General features: G+C 33.9%; 1 protein-coding gene and 1 long non-coding RNA gene across 4 annotated transcripts; both read left to right on the top strand.

The window, feature by feature from the left end:
- The first annotated feature begins 12,884 nt into the window (after positions 1–12,884).
- On the top strand, positions 12,885–15,750 carry LOC145107900 (uncharacterized). Of its 3 annotated transcripts, none has more exons than XR_013708017.1 (4): positions 12,885–13,057; positions 13,440–13,600; positions 13,690–14,950; positions 15,033–15,750. It is a non-coding gene; the product is annotated as an uncharacterized LOC145107900 (long non-coding RNA). The 3 variants fall into 3 exon arrangements; XR_013708018.1 differs by having other exon boundaries at positions 12,885–13,027; XR_013708016.1 differs by lacking the exon at positions 12,885–13,057 and having other exon boundaries at positions 13,396–13,600.
- Positions 15,751–18,616: 2,866 nt separating this feature from the next.
- Positions 18,617–20,884, top strand: LOC145125972 (disease resistance protein RPS4B-like). Its single transcript, XM_079061383.1, has 5 exons — positions 18,617–18,739; positions 18,835–19,155; positions 19,209–19,962; positions 20,013–20,137; positions 20,225–20,884. The coding sequence occupies exons 1-5, from the start codon at positions 18,617–18,619 to the stop codon at positions 20,882–20,884; spliced, it is 1,983 nt and encodes a 660-aa protein (XP_078917509.1).
- The last annotated feature ends 263 nt before the right edge of the window (positions 20,885–21,147 follow it).

Raw genomic sequence — 21,147 nt, forward strand, 5'->3', positions numbered from 1 at the left:
CTCATGGTCTCCCACTCACACCTCTCATCCACTTTCCTTTCCTTTTTCTCCCAACACATTATTCTCTTCACCACATAAACCTTCTCTATTCTTTCTCTCACTCTCAATCTCGAAATTTCCTCCAAGAATACTCATATTCCATCCAAGAACAATCTATTATACTCAAATCTTCATCCCTCTTGAAGCATTCATCAAGGTATGTTGTTAAAAGTTTCATATTCATACAAGAAACAAATTAAATCCACCAAAATATCTAAAACTCATTTTATGCATAAACCTGATTTTTCTCAGAATCCCATCAATAAAATAAGAAGTTCTGGAAATTTTCAGAAAATAATTTATTTTTATTGAATTACTATAACTATTGCAATAAAGTAGGGCAATAATTCACACAAAATACTTTTTGCATTCAATAAATTCTGAGAAAATTCTGGGATGACCTGTATACTGATTAAACCTGATATATGAAGTTTCATGCATTTATATTACTTTTTACTATTATTTATGATTTTATTGATTAATTAATAATGAAATATATAAAAAATACTTCCCATAGTCACAAATATCTGAAACTTATACACTGAGCTCTACATCATGTTATAAAACTATGGTTAATTTTACAGATTTTTTGAGAATCATTTACTATTTTCCCGAATTTTGTGTTGTTTAATCATTAAAATATTAAATAAATACTAAAACAGTTCAGAAAAATATACAAATTTTACAGTAATTCATATTTTATGAAATAATGATTTCCTGATAATTTCATAGTTTTTCAATACTGTTTACTATTTAAAACTATTTTCCTAAGTATACAAGCATGTAAAAATGCATTTTAATGATTATTTCATATAAATAATTGTTAAAATCTGTAAATAATTATAATTGGGCAAGTTATTATTTTAATAATAAATTATTAAAATCTGGCCTAAATTGAAAATATAAATTAATTATGCAAAGTAAGTAATTCAATTTAAAATTCATTTAACAAATAAATACTTTAATATTATAATCAAAATGAATTATTGTTAATTCATCTAATATAAGAATATGTGTCTAATTATTTGTATTAATACTCCATTCTCGTTTAGCAGTTCCTAAACCAAAACTATTAATTATATTAGGTTCTACGCCATTTTGACCCGCATCGTCTATCGTACGACACACGCATTTCATTTTGGGACTAATGTGAGTAATCTACCCCATATTTTATAATTTTCAATACTTTTGGGGTGTATCATGTGGTTCTAATATGTTCCAACTTCATTTTATTGTTTTATCACAATTGAGACATTGTTGGGACATTTATACGTGAATCATTAATTGTATAACTATTGTTTGTTTACGCTACATGTACTTGTAGTGCATTATCATTTTTAGTCTAATCTCCATGACTATGCCCGTATTCTTGAGGTACGTTATGGACAATAATAGCGCTATTGGGTTGACCACCCCGCCTTGAGACGCTAAGGTGATTGATCGCACGTGGTTGAGTGTGTATGATGATTAGATGCTCCATCCTATATATTATATATATATATATATATATATATATATATATATATATATATATATATACATATGTATATATAGGATGAGGACTTATTGTTGTTGTTATCATTTGTTAATCAATTTTTGATTTATAAACCATTATCTCAAATACAATTGTTTGCCGACTTCAAAAGAAAACAAATTTCCAATTATAAAGGTTTCAACTTCACAATTTTCTCTACTAAAATTAGATTACTCACCAACTCTCGTAGTTGACCTGTTTTTACCCATGATGCAGATTTGAAGAATGAAGTTGATGAAAAATAGGTTGTGCCTTAGAAATCCACAAGACTATTTAAATTTGATGTAATAAATGTTGTTCATATTTGGATTTGTATTTGTATGTTGTGGATCTTGTTTGTATACTTAGTACTTAATTGAATCTAATCATATTATAACATAGTTGTCATGAGACTTTGAACAATATATCACGCCTCGATCGATTCCGACAAGGATCGGGGTGTGACAGATTGGTATCAGAGCCCTTGACTATAGGGAATTAGGTTAATTGCCTTGACCTAGTCTATAGCCTCTAGGGTCCTCTCGTATGCTAGTTTATAAAATGCACACACAACTGCATGCAATTCGCACTTAGAAAATCCTAGGAATACCTTTGTGTGTTAATTGCTCCCTTATGTGCATACGTATTACTCCTGACACTTATATGTGTGCATACACTTGTGAATATTCTCCACTTTCTCTGAAAATCACACACATACTCAAGTTTGTTTAACAAAATGTATATACATATATGTATTCCTTAGAGCTCATAGGAAATTCAAAGTCATCCACTCTAGTTGGGTAGGATCATAGTAATGGACGCGTAGTAACTGGAAGGGGGAGGTGCCGGTAGCCCGAAAGTCCTGACTAGGTAAGCATTCGTATACATCCCAATCAACCGAGGGACCAGTTTGCTTATCTGGGGACCAAAGGCGAGAGTTCCCAAACCTATAGGCCAAAGCGCGTCATTCACATTACTTTTGAGCCATCAAAATACCCGACCTTATCAAACGTATCCGAAAGGATACACTCCAAAATGGCCAACTCATTGGACTATTAAGTTCCCTAATGGGCCTAGATGTGCGAAAGAAATGTGAAAACTTAGTTTTGTGGGGGCCCATGCAAGTGCTACATGTTTCACATTTAGTAACCATGGAAAGCCCAAAAGGTGCCCAACACTCCTAACCATGGCCCAACAAGTGTTTTACAATTATTTTACCCAACAATGTCTAAAAAAAAAAAACTTTATTTCCCTAATCAATTTACAAATAACTCACAAGTCCATATGCGTGTTTCTCATAGTTGACATGTTCCTTGTTTGGTTGTGGACTTAGGGTAGACTCATTAGGATCGACAGTCTAATAAAATTTTAATTACACATAACTGGGGGCATGTCGAGTGAATCTTAGGAGTGGATCAGACATGGAACAAATCACAATATTATAATCAAGTTATTCCTACTAAATTCATAAGTCTATTTATATAGACCTCTGGTATAGAGTCGTCAGCGTAGTCGTGTCGGCAATCTAGAATATAGCTAAATACATAATACAAACTATAATACCCAAATTATACAAAATTTTCTGCATAAAAAATCAATAGACAAACACAATGAAACTAAAAAGGGCATCAATCTATCAAGAGAAAAACACATACAATGTAGATTAAAATCCACTAATTATAACAAAATGGCTAAAAGAAAAGGTAAGGACTAAGGATTGTTAAGTCCTCTCTTCTTATAAATAGCTTTGAAGCAAGCTTGCCTAAGCTTCTTTGTTCTTTCTGTCAATTCCATACTTGTCAATTTCTCTATCATCTTCTTGTGCCCTGCTAACGTCTCTACCTCCTCCTTTAATCCCAACTCCTAGTTTTTTTTAGGTAGATGCATTATATTTTTCGTGTGAGTTCATAAAATTTACAATGAGTTAAGTTTATGTAAATATAAATCAGAAATCGTAGTAAAACAATTGATTCGATGTGGCATATGCCTAGGGCCTATGTTTATGTTATAAAGAAACTAATAATTAAAATTTTAGAAAATACCAAAACTACTTTGGTTACCAAGCGCATGCATACATGCATGAGTAATGTATAGAAGGTTATTATCGTAGTTTACCTTGGCATTTTGAATGAGGGATTGAAGGCTCTTAAGTTTTCTATGAGGCCATCTGTTTATGTTTAGCTCTCTGCATCTTTTCTTCAACAATGTTAACCCTATCCCTAGTTCCTTTGCTGCCATGATTATCGGCATCTCAAAGTACTTCGCTATCTCTTCAAACTCCAATGGTCTCAATCTATTTGCCACCTTCCGGCCACCGTGATCAGTGGTGGCAGCACTAGAACTACCTGTAGCCTCACCACCGGATTTACAGTCTTCACTGAAACTAACCAATGGTAAATTACCATCCTCCTAACAATCCCATAAGCTTATGTCTTTAAGGGGATCCAAATCGTGAAACTCATTTCTAGAAATGATGTTTTGATCTTTGTTAAGTACTGTGGAAACGTTCTGATCGAGCACTTCATGCAATTTTTCCGACAACTCATAATCATGATGGTCGAGCATGTCACCACTGCAAAAATCCAAAAAAAAAAAAAACTCAAGATAATCAAATCCAACACGATGAAAGACTCTTTTTGATCACTACAAATCCAAACCATGTTTTGATCAATATAGACAAAATCACTTTTCTGTGCGAAAGATGGGGTAATGAGTGACGTTTATATATACCTGAAAAGATCTTGTTGATCAAAGTACTGAAACCAATCGAGGTCATCTATGGGGTTTTGATGATCTGCAGGTGGATCCATTTGTGAGGGAGAAGTTAAAAGTTGCGGTAAGAATGTGATGATTTATATAAGTGAAGTGGGAGAAGTAATTAATAACAAATAAAGAGGAAATGAATATATATGGTCTTTGAACTGTAACCTTCTTCTTCAATTCACACACATATACGTATATGTTGCCGAAAATTATGACTTATGTGCCTCATGCGTTTAATACATCACATGCCTACCGCATATTCTTGACTTTGAAGCTACGTACCAGTTTCAAATTTCCCCAGTAGCACGCTTTTCATTAGAAAGTACTCCAAGTCTTCACACATGAACCAGTTAGAAAGTACTCCAAGTCTTCACACACGAACCAATTAGAAAGTACTCCAAGTCTTCACACATGCAAATTATGACTTGTGTGTCGCTATAGGTAACTAATAAAATTTTATTTTTTAACCCCTTAAATATCAGTACAAGCTTCTAACCTCGACGTTTAAATTCAAAATTTCTTTTTATTACTAAAACTAGCATCGATTCAAGTATATAAACCATGAATCTTGAGAACACGGCAAAACCCAAATAAGTCTTATCATCTATGTAAAAAAAAACTCATGGTTTTTACTAGTAAATCTATCAGTGGCGGAGCTTGAACAATTAACTTGGGGGGGGGGGGGGGGGGCGAAAATATTATAAACTGAAATTAACAAAAAATAATAATAATAATAACAGATTGTTTTCAACAAATAAACACCAAAAACACCTAGAAAAAGAATTACAACTCAGCCCGACGGCCTTTAATGTCTTTAAAAACAGATTATGAATGATATATTAGTAAGCAGACAGCAATTTCTCTTTCAATGTTTTCATCTTTCCCATGATTATATCTAGAAAAATCAAAATGAAGGAACAATTGATTCAATCAAAAAAATCAAAAATCAAAATTTGAACAATAACCAATAACTCATTTAACAATAACCAAATCAATCTTTGTTTTCACTTTTCAGTTTTGTTTGAAGCTGCCTAGCTGTTAAGCATAACCAAATCAATAACGAAATCTAAAAATAAAAAAAAAATCAAACTAAAAACAGCAGCAACAGTACAAGACCCAACACCAACAATAACCAAATCTATAAGTTCATAACTTATAAATCAAATTGGCAAATCGCCAAATCGCAAATGACAGCCAAATTAAAAAGAAACTCAGTAAGACAGTAGTAACGCATAAATAGGCAACAGGTTGATAGAAAACAGCAGCAGCAGTGCAATACGCCAACACCAACAATCAACAATCTTACAATCAGAAAAAAGAAAGAACAGTTGAACAGGATTTGGGTCTCGGGATTACATACCTGATTTCTGTGAAGTGAGAATGGGGACTTGGGCACTTGGCGATGGCGATTGGCGAGAGTGAGACCAGGCGACTGACTTGGCGAGACAACGACAAACGAACAGCAGGCGAGATAGGCAGCGAATTGGGCAAATGGGGATGAATCGATTTTGATTTCTTGATACCGCTTGGTCGCTTGGAGAATTTGGAGTATTGGACCATTCTGATTAGGAATCGGGAGGGGCCAAAGCCCAAGTTTGAAGATAGCAGTCTTATAACTATTTTATTTTGAACTACAATTCCTACTTCTAGCCCAATAATACTACGCCCCTGGAATCTATGAGGGCTAGTGAAAACATTATGGTCATATATCATTAAGATTCTATGGACTTAGAATGTGTGATTCCGCCTCATTCCCTGTTCCTTGTTTGGTTGTGGGCTTAAGGCGGGGTCACCCATCCAAAATGCCCTTGCAATCTTAATGATATACGATTAGTTTACGTCAATCGACTATAAAAGAACTTGTAGGACTTATAATGCAAATTTCGTCAAAATTTGTTGAAACATTCGTAATGATGGAACTCGCTAACTACGTTATAAAATATTCATAGTGGTAATACCAAGGATAAAACAGGGAGTATAAAAGCACACATAGAATACTCTATCATCCCAAAACAATAAACTCCTTTTAAATTGACTCAGTTCAAGTTACAATAAGAAATTTCCAAGGTCATCATGTGACATCAGGAGGGTTGTTCCTCACCATAATCAATTTCTTGTACTACGAAAAGTTTTCCACGTCTTTTTCCAAACTCTTGAAGTCCCAATCAAAATGCAAATTTCGGGACGAAATTCCCTCTAACGGGGGGATGATGTGACAACCATCAAATTTCGGTCAAGTCAAAGTCAAACAAAGTCAACTAGTCAAACCGGTCAACTCCATTAACCCTTGTATGATAGGGTTTACGTTATGTAATCACTGTACAATTCGCTATTTTAATGAGAAAACATCATTTGGAAAGTTCATGTGTTTGATTTTCCTTAGCCTTAACAGTGCTAAACAATGAACCAAAGCGATAAAACACTATTGCACAATCATCGGGATTGTGTAGGACACTAAATCATGGCTTAACGGGGTCTATGGACCTTGCGTTGCGAAGCCGGACACTCAAAAAGATCACAAACGAAACCTCTCGCAATCTCATTCAAACCCTACTCAAGATTACTTGACGCTAATAGGATCGAAACTCATACACTACGATATAAATTAACGTTAATAGCAACATAGTATAGTACACCGTTATAACTATAATCAAATTAAATTATGATACCATATTAAAATCAAATCAAAGTATAATGCTCTAATTAAATTTAAAAGAATCAAACTTGAATGCTATAATTAAACTTCAAATCAAAGTAGATTGTTATAATCAAATAATAACTCATCTTTTATAAAACTCCATTTTTATAAACTTTATATTAAATTTTATAAAACTCTATTTTTATAAACTTTACATTAAATTTTATAAAACTCTTATATTAATTATGTAAAAGATGCTTGTGTTAGTGGGAAATTATGAAGACCACCAAAAGCAAAAAGATTATTCCCATGGTCTCCCACTCACACCTCCCATCCACTTTCCTTTCCTTTTTCTCCCAACACATTATTCTCTTCACCACATAAACCTTCTCTATTCTTTCTTTCACTCTCAATCTCGAAATTTCCTCCAAGAATACTCATATTCCATCCAAGAACAATCTATTATACTCAAATCTTCATCCCTCTTGAAGCATTCATCAAGGTATGTTGTTAAAAGTTTCATATTCATACAAGAAACAAATTAAATCCACCAAAATATCTAAAACTCATTTTATGCATAAACCTGATTTTTCTCAGAATCCCATCAATAAAATAAGAAGTTCTGGAAATTTTCAGAAAATAATTTATTTTTATTGAATTACTATAATTATTGCAATAAAGTAGGGCAATAATTCACACAAAATACTTTTTGCATTCAATAAATTCTGAGAACATTCTGCGATGACCTGTATACTGATTAAACATGATATATGAAGTTTCATGCATTTATATTACTTTTTACTATTATTTATGATTTTATTGATTAATTAATAATGAAATATATAAAAAATACTTCCCATAGTCACAAATATCTAAAACTTATACACTGAGCTCTACATCATGTTATAAAACTATGGTTAATTTTACAGATTTTTTGAGAATCATTTACTATTTTTCCCGAATTTTGTGTTGTTTAATCATTAAAATATTAAATAAATACTAAAACAGTTCAGAAAAATATACAAATTTTACAGTAATTCATATTGTATGAAATAATGATTTCCTGATAATTTCATAATTTTTCAATACTGTTTACGATTTAAAACTATTTTCCTAAGTATTTAAGCATGTAAAAATGCATTTTAATGATTATTTCATATAAATAGTTGTTAAAATCTGTAAATAATTATAAGTGGGCAAGTTATTATTTTAATAAGAAATTATTAAAATCTGGCCTAAATTGAAAATATAAATTAATTATGCAAAGTAAGTAATTCAATTTAAAATTCATTTAACAAATAAATACCTTAATATTATAATCAAAATGAATTATTGTTAATTCATCTAATATAAGAATATGTGTCTAATTATTTGTATTAATACTCCATTCTCGTTTAGCAGTTCCTAAACCAAAACTATTAATTATATTAGGTTCTACGCCATTTTGACCCGAATCGTCTATCGTACGACACACGTATTTCGTTTTGGGACTAATGTGAGTAATCTATCCCATATTTTATAATTTTCAATACTTTTGGGGTGTATCATGTGGTTCTAATATGTTCCAACTTCATTTTATTGTTTTATCACAATTGAGACATTGTTGGGACATTTATACGTGAATCATTAATTGTATAACTATTGTTTGTTTACGCTACATGTACTTGTAGTGCATTATCATTTTTAGTCTAATCTCCATGACTATGCCCGTATTCTTGAGGTACGTTATGGACAATAATAGCGCTATTGGGTTGACCACCCCGCCTTGAGACGCTAAGGTGATTGATCGCACGTGGTTGAGTGTGTATGATGATTAGATGCTCCATCCTATATATATTTATATATATATATATATATATATATATATATATATATATATATATATATATATATACATATGTATATATAGGATGAGGACTTATTGTTGTTGTTATCATTTGTTAATCAATTTTTGATTTATAAACCGTTATCTCAAATACAATTGTTTGCCGACTTCAAAAGAAAACAAATTTCCAATTATAAAGGTTTCAACTTCACAATTTTCTCTACTAAAATTAGATTACTCACCAACTCTCGTAGTTGACCTGTTTTTACCCATGATGCAGATTTGAAGAATGAAGTTGATGAAAAATAGGTTGTGCCTTAGAAATCCACAAGACTATTTAAATTTGATGTAATAAATGTTGTTCATATTTGGATTTGTATTTGTATGTTGTGGATCTTGTTTGCATACTTAGTACTTAATTGAATCTAATCATATTATAACATAGTTGTCATGAGACTTTGAACAATATATCACGCCTCGATCGATTCCGACAAGGATCGGGGTGTGACACAAACTCCCAATAACCAAGGATAACTTCTAACCCACGCCCACTATAAACAATACTTCCATAACTAACCTAGAAACCCAAAGGTAGAATGTACAGATTTTGACGATAGGTTAATGCGTCCATTGAACTTCCGCTAATAAAACTCAAAACTTTCGAATAAGTTGAGCCATTGACGATGAACAAAATGGATAACGATCAAGAATGACTTGAAAAATACTCCACTGATCCAATACACTACTAAACAAAACCCAAGTGAAATTAAACATACCAAACTCCAAAGCTAATTTATTGATCAACAACTACCAACCTTGACTATCGATAACAATCTATACAATGAGATGACAAATCCATCAACAACCGATACTCCACCTGAGCGACGCAAACGCCTCTTGATCTATTCACCATCATCCTAAAAGGAATCATTGGCTACAACAAGCTCCTTTTCCAACAGTTTCCTGTCGCGAAGACAACTCATGCATTCCTAAGCACATACATCTGATGGCAACTTGGTATGCACCCCCGACATGACCAAATCTTGAACCAAAGTCTCGCATACCTAGACCACAGATCCCTATGAACCATTCTTCTGAAACCATAAATTCTAATAAATCAATGATCCTCCAAGAAGAATACCTAGTTCTTCTATACTTAGGGTTCGAACTACCACCATCTGGCATTGCAAACAGACCAAAACTCAAACTGGCTCAACCAGATACATAACATACCCGATCCATGGAATGTATAACACAACGCAAGATGATATTCTAGATAAAGACCAAGCAAACTCAAAGAGATTTAGAATTTCAGATTGAGACCTTAGAAACTCCCCAATCATAACTACCTTTAACATCAAGAATCACACGCAGATGCACAAGCTCCCAAAATCAATGTATCTCCTTCTTCCCTATATTATTGTTTTATAGCGTTAGCAACACTCATTGGTCCTTAAGTTCACAAAACATTCCTAAGGTTATTTTTTTAGCTTTTTACATCAAAATTATAGTCTGTTCAAGACATGTTTTCCCTCTTTAAACCCACCCAAAATAGAAAATGATGCCATGCTCATGAAGTTCAGGTCAATACAATTTCAAGGACTACTTACACAAGTCCATACGATTTTTCTACAATTTATTATGATTTTTACAAAATTACATATCATTGTAGCTCGTTTCACCCTAGTTAGGATCAATATCAAGTCATGGAAAAACTCAGGGAAAAGGTTCTCTTAATTTCTAAGCTTTGAGAGTTTATGGATCCTAATTACGACTCCGGGTGATTTTTCTATAACTTTTACAAAAATGGGACAGAATAATGGATTTTTCAGAAAGATAAAAGTAGGGTTATGTTTCAATCCACTCAAATCGTGATGTCCCAAAACGGATTAAGACCTTCCATGTTTGTAACACATCAACCCTAGGTCCTATAGGACTTTTCCAAGTAATGAGGAAGAAACCATACCTACATTATTGAGATTGAAAGCTCCATACAAGCGTTGCACCGAAGACGATTTCGACAATAGTCCTAAAACTTCTTCCATGATTGATTATAATTAAATCACACTCTAGACCACTAAATCCAAATCCTTCCAGTGGAAATCTTCATATATGTCTTGGAAACTAGCAAGCAAAATTTCGCGAAGATCCAACGGTTAGATCTTCAAGGATTGTCCGAACATTGTATCTAGCTTTTCAAAAATAGAAATTTCCAAGCAAGTGGTGTTTAGGGTTTTAGGTTATGTTTAATGGTCCTTAAGTGGATGCTTAAATTCGGTCCTAAGGCCCCCAATTTAACCAAAACCTTTTCCATTAACTATCTGTTTTTAAAACAATAAGGCTGAGTTATTGTGGGAACGAAAAAAGCATGAGAACTTGTGAACTAATGAGTAACAGTTGAAAACTACGCGTCAGTAGTCATATCGACTATGAACACAGATATGCATGCATGTATTTATGTATGTATGTATGTATGTATGTGTGTGTATATATATATATATATATATATATATATATATATATATATATATATATATTAGTAGTCATATCTACATCTGCAGTCCATATGACTGCTCATTCATAAATATGCATGCATGTATATATATAAATCAACAATAAAAAAACCCAGCAATCAAAAAAAATTGTCAAATCTTATTTTGAGTTTAGATATGGCTTAAACATTGCAGTTTGTTAATATTTTTGGTTTTGATATTGAAAAATGATGTTTGGATTAGTAGTTCTCAAGTTTGCACAATTTTTTTGGTTCTCAAAACAACTTGAGTCTAAAACGATAACCCTATTGAATGCTCTTTGCTATATTCCGACTTTTAAATCCCCAACTCTCATTTCAGTTCCTCATAGTTCCAACTATCATCTACTTGACATTCAAGTAATTACAATTTAATTTCACTCTCCCATACTTAGTGTTGAACTATAAAATTAACTATCAGAATTCAAGGATAGAAATTTATAATCTTAAACATTAATTCTATGACCTATAATTATAACCTTTTAAATTAAATGGAAATTGGGGTGTTACAAAAGATATTAGTGAGAATTAAAAAAAAAAGGTGAAGAAAAAGAATATACTTGGAATATTCTTTTGATATAAAAATAAAATAAAAAATATAAAGAGTTTAAATATGAATTATTGTTAACACCATTTTTTTAATCTAAAAGTAGAACAATATTCGAGATGGTCTTATGGTTAGGTAGTATATGGATAAAAAAAATTTTAACATATATTTAAAATAATTAAATTACACTAAAAACTTAACCGTAAAATAGTAATTTTAGGTTAAATTTATAACAAAACGAAACCATATGGGCCAACGATGCAAATCAGAAACCATAAGGACCATTTGCATTGTGATATCTTCTATAATACATGGACTAAATGTAATTTTTTAAAAATTATAGTTTTTCTTATTAGTTTTTAAGTTAAACATGCTAGAAGTTAAAAACAATTGGAGAAAATTAAAGAAAAAATCAAAAATAAAATATTTATGAAGTATGCAACTCTTTGAGGGTGTTTGAGATTGTTTCTATAAAATAATTTATTAATTTATTGATTTTTCAAAAAAACTAATAAGCTAAAAAAGAGGTGTGGCTAATAAAGTAAAAAAGTTAGAAAATTCTCATCTTTTAAGTCTTATTCTCATATTTAAGTCCTTTTGGTTTTGGTTTTTTAAAGTAAGAATGACTATATTATCCTTAGTGAACTCCATCACTTTATTTTTTTCCCTCCTTTCTTTTCATGCCCTTTTTAATCAAGCATATAGTTTTTTTTTTCTAACACACAAAAAGAAAATCCAAACATTTTTTTAACACTTCTTTTACATCCACTAAATAAACCTTTTTGTCCAAAAACATTTTGGAGTTCAAAAACAAATCCCTTAGTAATAATAAAATAATAACTATATTTTGTCATAAAACTATAAAAAAATAAAGATGCGCATTACGAATTTAAAATGAAATAAGTTTGTTTTATTAGCATTTATTAGTTTTTAAACTATGTTCATAATTTAATATTTAGTTAATATTTATGCCTTTTATATTAGATAATGGGTTTAAACTTAATAGTATATTGTAACCCAAATCAATTGTAGAATAGAACCACGTAGACTCCACCTTTATCCCATCTCCCTCCCTTTCTCGTTGACTCGCTGTTTCCCTACTGGCTTACCGGCGTTGACTATTTTGTTCTCCATCTTTCTCAGTTGTCGCCCGTCTGATTGTCGTTCTGTAGGTCAGTTACTATGAAAGCGCAATCGTACAAGTTAGTTTCACATTTTGTCAAGTCAATTTCATCTTATTAATCATAAATTACTAAGTTATGTTTTTTTTTTCATCAATACGTTATTAAAATTTCTTTTTTGTTTCAACTACTTTTGGTTAGATTTATATTTCAATTACCATTGAACACCGTCCTTGAATAAAGTTCAAAATGATGAACAAACTTCATGCACATTGGGGAGTTCTTCAACCCTCCAGAATTGCTTCCTTAATCCGTTTATATTCCAATTCCTAAACACAACTTGTTAAATCTGATAATATTTGAATGATGTTAAAATCAACAACCTTCAATATTTTATTTACATAATTCTAGATTGCTTGCTGATGTTCCCCGTGTTCAAAACTTGTTGATCTGTCAAAGCCAGATTGTATGACATCCGGTTTTTGTGAAGAACTTCCGGGTGTTATTCCATTAATCAAAACTAGGATTTTTCTAGTGCAGAGTCAAGATCCTAAATCAATCAAATAATGCTCCGTTCATTTGAAAATAAACTGGATTAGGTTTATGTTTCGAGGTACAAAACTGGTAAGTGATTTCTTTGTAGATTTAAAACATATGATATGACATTGGTCAGCAAAGCTTATGTAATTTTTCACTTAAATCATCTTTGTCAGGCAGTTGCCCATAAGCAGCTCATAAATATACCCAAAAGGGAAAATTCGGTCTTACCTAAGACCAGGGGTGATATCTACTTTCTGATGCAGTTATTGTTAGCCACTTCTCATTTGTGTATTTGATACTTTGATTCCATTACATTGATATCCTTTTCATGTGGACGTTGTAACAAAAATCATGTTCTAGGGGCAGTAGAAGCCAATGCAATTACACCGTTTTCGAAAAAGGAGATGTAACTCAAAATTAATAATGATATCTATATGCTTGTGTATAAAGTACATTTACCTTTGAAGTTTTATAGAGTTTGAAATCGAACACCTCGAAAGGGTGTGACTTGTTAGTTTCAAAAACATATCATTTGGAACAAGCCATCAATGTAAGTCAATATGTTTATGATGTATGGTGATACTAGATCTGGTAATAGATTAATTCAGAATTGAAAACATCTTTTTTGCTAATTATGGGGGTCTATAAAGGACCTTGTCAAGAAACTTATTATTTTCTTTTCTTTTTTGCGTTTGTATATTTGACTGTTTGTTGATATGTAGTGAAAGGTTAAAATTGCCTGAAATTGTGTTGAAATTTCCTTTTAATGTGAGGTAATAATGGATCTTGTAGTCGATTCTATAATGGTATTTGGTGTTGTTTTGTTTGAGGATTACTTAACTGAACTTTGAATGAATTTTTTTCCTGAAAAACAGGTTATGCAGTTCATTTAAGTGGGTAACTTCTTTTTAATAATTCTGATGGCAATGTAATTGTTATTCCATATGAATACGTAGCTATTTATATGTTGGTTAAAGGATCAAAAAACTTGTCACATAATAGCTACTGCCATGATATTGTTGTTGCAGAGATTTTTATCAGACTGTTTCTGGTTGAAATAAGAAAACCCAGCAGCCTCTCTTTGTATTTCAAATCATCAGCAACTAGCAGTTTCAATTGTGGTCCTTTTCGGGTTTTTAAATATTTACGCTCCTTGCATACAAAGCAACTGAGTTTAGCACTAATTAAGCTATAGAATGGCCTTTGAACACAAAAATTAAAATCAACGGTCAAAACACACATATACACATTGTTCACTATATAGCTCCAATATCAAGTTGAAACTCTAAGTTTGGGGATAAAAAATTGGCATTTTTTATGACACAATTAGAGTTCATATAATGAACTCTTTTATTTCAGGTGGAAACGTTCGAAGGTGCATATGCATGTATTTTATTTTAATCACATAAAAGCTTTATTTTGAAGAATTCGAAGGTGTTACTATTATTGAGATTTAAGTTGCTTGATGTGATTTTAGTTGCATATATTAAATAATAATAATTTGGATTTTATGTAGAGGCGTTACGTATGAGATCCTGATGACATTGAAGCACAAGTGAAGGAAACCAGCGAAACCAACTTTTATAACCCACAACGTGTGGAAGAATTTCAAAGTTTACGGAGACACAGGAAATTTTGAGAAGGGTGAAGGGTCATCAATCCATAACTCATAATGCTTATTCTCTCCAAAGTAGGATCATCTTCTTCATCAACTGATGTTCACCGATATGACGTTTTTTTAAGTTTTAGAGGTGTTGACACTCGACATAGTTTCACCGATCACCTTCATAAGGCCCTCATGGCTTCCAATATCACTACATTCTTGGATGAGGAAGAGATCGAAACAGGGGAAGTGTTGAGTATGAATCCACAGAAATGTTGAGTGTGAATCACAGAAATGTTGAGTGTGAATCCACAGAAAAGTTGGTCAAAAATGGCAGGAACAATGTGAAGTTGTGAAGCCACAATTGTTGAATGAAGACCCAGTTGTGTTTTTTGACTACTTCTGATTTCCATCTCTATATAAGAGATTATTCTGTATTTGTAAAACTTGTATCTAGTGTAACAAAGAAAGAGTGCAGATTAGCACCAAGAAATGTAAATTCCTAGTTACCGGTGGACGTAGGTCAGAGAAGGACCGAACCACGTTAAATCCCTCATGTTCATCCTTGTGTTCTTGTTTTTCGTGAGCTGTGTATGTGTTTAGAGTCGTGTGTTAAGTGTCTCGATCCTAACAAGTGGTATCAGAGCCTTGGTTTAGCTCCAGAGGGTGATTTTCTGTTTTTTGGTTGAAATTTTTTTTCGTCAAAAACGATTTTGGTGTATACCGTTGGAAAGGTCTCGTTCCGAAGATTCCGAAAATATTTTTTTCTGAATTTTTTGACCACTGGAAGACGTCCAAATCGCCGGTCAAAGGTTTGCCGGAATAGTGACCGGGAAAACCAGTTCGCCGGAGAAGACGACACTGTAGCAACAGACACTGTAGCAGTCCACCGGAGAAGACGACACTGTAGCAGGAACTGTAGCACGACGTCAGCAGTGATGTCAGCAGACACTGTAGCAGTCCACCGGAGAAGACGACACTGTAGCACCAGACACTGTAGCAGTCCACCGGAGAAGACGACACTGTAGCAGATTTGAAAATTTGCAATTTGGCCCCTGAATTTCCAGAAAATTGCAAGATAGGTCATTGTTCTTTCAGAAAATGGCAGAAAGCAGTAAGCTTCAGATTGAGAAGTTTGATGGGAAAGATTTTGGTTGGTGGAAGATGCAAATTGAAGATTTGCTCGTGCAGAAAGACTTGGACGCAGTTTTAGGTGAAAAACCGGAGGCGATAACACAGGCAAACTGGGAGACTTTGGATAAGAAGGCCAAGGCATTTATTAGACTGACGTTGTCAAAGGATGTTGCCTTCAACATTTTGAAGGAGACCTCGGCAAAGGGAATCATGGAGGCATTGTCTAATATGTACGAGAAGCCGTCGGCAGCAAATAAAGTCTTCCTGATTCGGGAGCTAGTCAACATGAGGATGAGGGAAGGAAGTTCAGTTACAGTACACATCAACAATTTGAACTCGATTTTATCCAGACTTGGATCAGTGGGAATAAAATTTGAGGACGAAGTTCAAGCTTTACTACTGTTATCATCATTACCTGACAGTTGGTCCGGAACAGTTACAGCCGTTACTAGTTCCGCATGATCGAAAGAGCTCACTTTTGAGGGAATTTCGGGATTTAATTCTAGGCGAAGACGTCAGACGAAGAAATTCCGGGGAATCATCAAGTGAACAATTGAATGCGGTCAGAGGTAGAAGAAATAACAGAGGTAGTGGGAGCGGGAACAGGAGAAGGAGTCAGTCGAGGACTCGAAATGATGTGACTTGTTAGAACTGTAAAGAGGTTGGACATTTCAGGAATCAATGTCCAAAAGACACGAAAGAAGTTAACGTTGCAGTAGACCATTCAGATGATGATGTTTTGATCTGTAGTGTGGAGAGCAATGTGGATTCATGGGTTATGGATTCGGGTGCTTCATTTCACGCTACCCACAACCGTGAAGCACTGCGGAATCTGAAAGAAGGGGATTTTGGTAAGGTAAGACTGGCGAACGATGAGGTTCTTGATGTGACGAGCATAGGTGACTTAGTTTTGAAGACTCCAGTTGGTCCATGGACTTTGAAGGATGTCCGGGTAATTCCAAGTCTGAAGAAACAGTTGATTTCTGTTGGGCAGTTGGATGAACAGGGACACGAGGTTAAGTTCAGGAATGGGCAGTGGAAGGTTGTCAAAAGAAATCTTGTGATAGCTCGTGCACATAAGAGGGGTTCATTATATATGGTCAGTTTACCGTCTGAGGGAGTAACCGTCCCAGTTCAGAAGAAAAACAAAATCCGGTTCATATAGTCTCGTGGACAGAAGAAGGTTTGCTTTGCAGATGGCAAACCCAGAGTCACAGGTCAGATTCAGGTTGAACGTGTTTGGAACGGTTCAGAAAAACCAGTCAAGGGCATTCATAGCAGTGGGAGCATGGGCTTTGTTTCAGCTAGAATACCCAGAACACAGTGGGTTAAGAGAACCAGTATTCCATCTGTAGAAGTCTCTCCAGATTATCTGCTTCACATGGAGAGTGTCGTTTGTTCTCAGGATGTTCCAGGATCGGGCAGTTCATTTCAGTGGGAGCCGATGGAGACAGAGAACAGGTCAGTGGCAGACTTAGCCATGACTGATGTGTTGGAGCTAACGAAAGCTTCAACTGGCCTTCAGGTTAATTGAAGAGAAGACCAGGGTAACTAGGAAGGAGTTAAGATCAAATACAGATGCACAGTTGAAGCACATGTGAAGATTGTTTCGTGGCTTCAAGTGGGAGATTGTTGAGTATGAATCCACAGAAATGTTGAGTGTGAATCCACATAAATGTTGAGTGTGAATCCACAGAAAAGCTGGTCAAAAATGGCAGGAACAATGTGAAGTTGTGAAGCCACAATTGTTGAATGAAGACCCAGTTGTGTTTTTTGACTACTTCTGATTTCCATCTCTATATAAGAGATTATTCTGTATTTGTAAAACTTGTATCTAGTGTAACACAGAAAGAGTGCAGATTAGCACCAAGAAATGTAAATTCCTAGTTACCGGTGGACGTAGGTCAGAGAAGGACCGAACCACGTTAAATCCCTCGTGTTCATCCTTGTGTTCTTGTTTTTCGTGAGCTGTGTGTGTGTTTAGAGTCGTGTGTTAAGTGTCTCGATCCTAACAATGAAGAGGTGTCAGGTAAGCTTGTGAAGTATTGTCAAGGGCATCCATTGGCTCTTGAATTTTTGGGTAAGTCTCTACATAATCGAGATGTGGCTTACTGGGAAGGGTGCATGGAAGGGCTACAGAAAGAAATTGGCTCCCGTATAAATAATGTCCTCAAAATGAGCTTTGACTCTTTGCCATCCAAAAATGATAAGGACTTGTTTAAGCACATTTCTTGTTTTTTTGTTGGAATAGATAAAGATGTTGCTGAAACAATATTAGAGGCATGTAATATCAACACAAAATCAGGGATCACAAATCTCATTGAAAGATGCCTTATTAGTATAGGTGGAATAATGAATTGAAAATGCATAGGTTGGTTCAAGAGATGGGAAGATTTGAAGTACGTCAAGAATCACTTGACAAGCCATGGAAAAGAAGTCGGATATGGTGTCATGATGAGTCATTCAGAGTGTTGAAACAGAAAAAGGTAAGGGGCCATGTATACTTGTTATTACGGTGCATGTTCAATGTATTTTTTATTTTTTTGTATATAATATTTCATGGCATTATGTTTCTTTTTAGGGTAAGGGAAATCTTGTAGGCCTTGCGCTTGACATGCGGATGCTTGAGAAGAAGAAATTGTGGGCATCATCTGAGCTGAACACAGATGCATTGAGTAACATGGATAATCTGATGCTACTAAAACTCAATTATGTGCAAATGAATGGGTCTTATGAGAACTTTCCGAGGGAATTAAGATGCTTGTGTATGCAGGGATTCCATTTAAAGTCTATACCTTCAGACTTACCTTTGGGGAGTCTTGTTGCTCTTGATTTGTCATATAGCAATATAGAGTCATTTGTCATTTGTTATAGTAATCCACGACTTGAGGAGATGAAAAAGGTAACTCATGTTCATTTATTCTTATTCCATGTTGAGTTGAATATATTCACTAGAATTCTAACTTATCTCCATTTAAGCAGTTCGACGAATCGTCTGTAAATGGAAAAAGGTTTCTTGGATCACTGAAGATTCTTAATTTAAGTTGTTGTAAAAAACTTCGTAGTCTTGGTGAATTCTACAAATTCCCTGCACTTGAGAGGTTAATACTTAGAAAATGCATTGGTTTGGTTGAGATTTGTGAATCAATTGAGCAATGTGTTGAACTTGTCTTCATCGATTTGAGCTACTGCCACAAGCTTGAAAAATATCCAAGAAATATAGGCATGCTAAAGAAGGTTAAAACAGTGTTGCTAGATGGTTGTAATCTCAGTGAATCTCAAATCAAGATTAAGGATATGGATTCACTAGAAATGTGCAAGGTTAACAACATTGGCATAAACACAAGAACCACTTCATCCTCCTTTGTGGGTGTCATACCAAATGATTTGAAGTCATTTGCGGTTTCTTTACCGAGCTCTTTAGTAAGGTTGTCACTTGCAAATAATAATTTGACCACTGAATCATTTTCCATGGACTTCAGATGCCTGTCCATGTTAAAGGAATTATATTTAGATAATAATCCTATTGATTCCATGCCCAGTTGTGTGAGAACGCTTCCTAGGCTTGAAATACTTGGTATGAGGAACTGTGATAAATTGAAATCAGTCGAGTACCCTCCACATACACTAAGATTGTTGTTGCTTTGTTCTCTTCGTAATGACTCTTATGCAGAAAAGTTGTATTTGATCTGGAAATGTCCCCACTCAGGTTAAAATTAGATTAGATATATTTAGAATATTCATCGTATGAAATTGAAGGCATGGTGAAAATCCAATCAATGTTGGGTGTTGAGGAAAAGGTATTACGTAGCTTGGGTTGGACTAATTTAGCCTTCCTTCACAAAAGGCGTGTGGGAAATAATTCTCAAGAATCTGAAATTCAGGTTTTGTCTAGTCAGTTGTGTGTCTTTATATGAATATGTATAATATAATTTTTATGGTGGGTAATGTAAAGTGGTTGTATTTTGCAGATGTATTATGAATTTGGAATATTTAGCACAATTTATGTAGGTGAAGATATGCCGGATTGGATTAGTTGTAGAAGCAAAGGGCCATCAATATCATTTACTATCCCATCATCATCATCTCCAAACAATCTTACTGGACTCAATTTCTGCTCTGTGCACACGTTGCGATTTGCTGATGATTTGTTTCCTTTTTCTCAATTTCTGGATGAGAGGTTTCTACATCCAGATGATCAGTTCCCTTGTTTGCCAATAATCACAATTAGTAATGTAACAAAGAACCGTATATGGATATACCAACGTCACTGGGACAGAGTTATTGTAGGTGGAAAGTGTTGGGTGTTTTTAAGTCATTGGATGTTTGGGATGAATGAGATGGAGGTTGGTGACAAAGTTACTATTACTGTTACAGAGCCATATTATGAACTTTCAAAGGAGTGTGGGGTGAGTCTTGTGTATGATGATGGAGAGAAGATGGATGAAGAAGAAGAAGATGCGTTGGGTTATTACAAGTCATGGAATCACATTATTGGTGGTGATCTCTCTCCTTTTCAAACAACAACTGGAGAATACATCTTAGACAACTTGAGATTTTTTGTGTCTGACATTGAATTGTCTCCGTATCATCGTAAACTTGTTGGAGATGGCGCCCACTATCAAGGTTGATCTCATTTTTTGGTTAAATATTTTATTGTTGTGTCTTATGTTTAATGATCCTACCCATGACACAACTTCTTTGAACTGATGGATAATGACCCAATTATTTTAAATAGATGGATCATAACCTGATTAATAGTAAATAGATCATATGACCCATTGGCCCATTTATTATTGACTTTATAGACCTCTAATATGCGAGTTTGTTTCTGGCAAATACAAAAAATAGTTCTATTTTCATTTTTAAATGGATCGATCAAGATATATGATGG

This window comes from Lactuca virosa, chromosome 1 (assembly GCF_052849685.1).
Source record: "Lactuca virosa cultivar CGN04683 chromosome 1, Lactuca_virosa_CGN04683_v6, whole genome shotgun sequence".
In the NCBI taxonomy this organism is placed as follows: domain Eukaryota; kingdom Viridiplantae; phylum Streptophyta; class Magnoliopsida; order Asterales; family Asteraceae; genus Lactuca; species Lactuca virosa.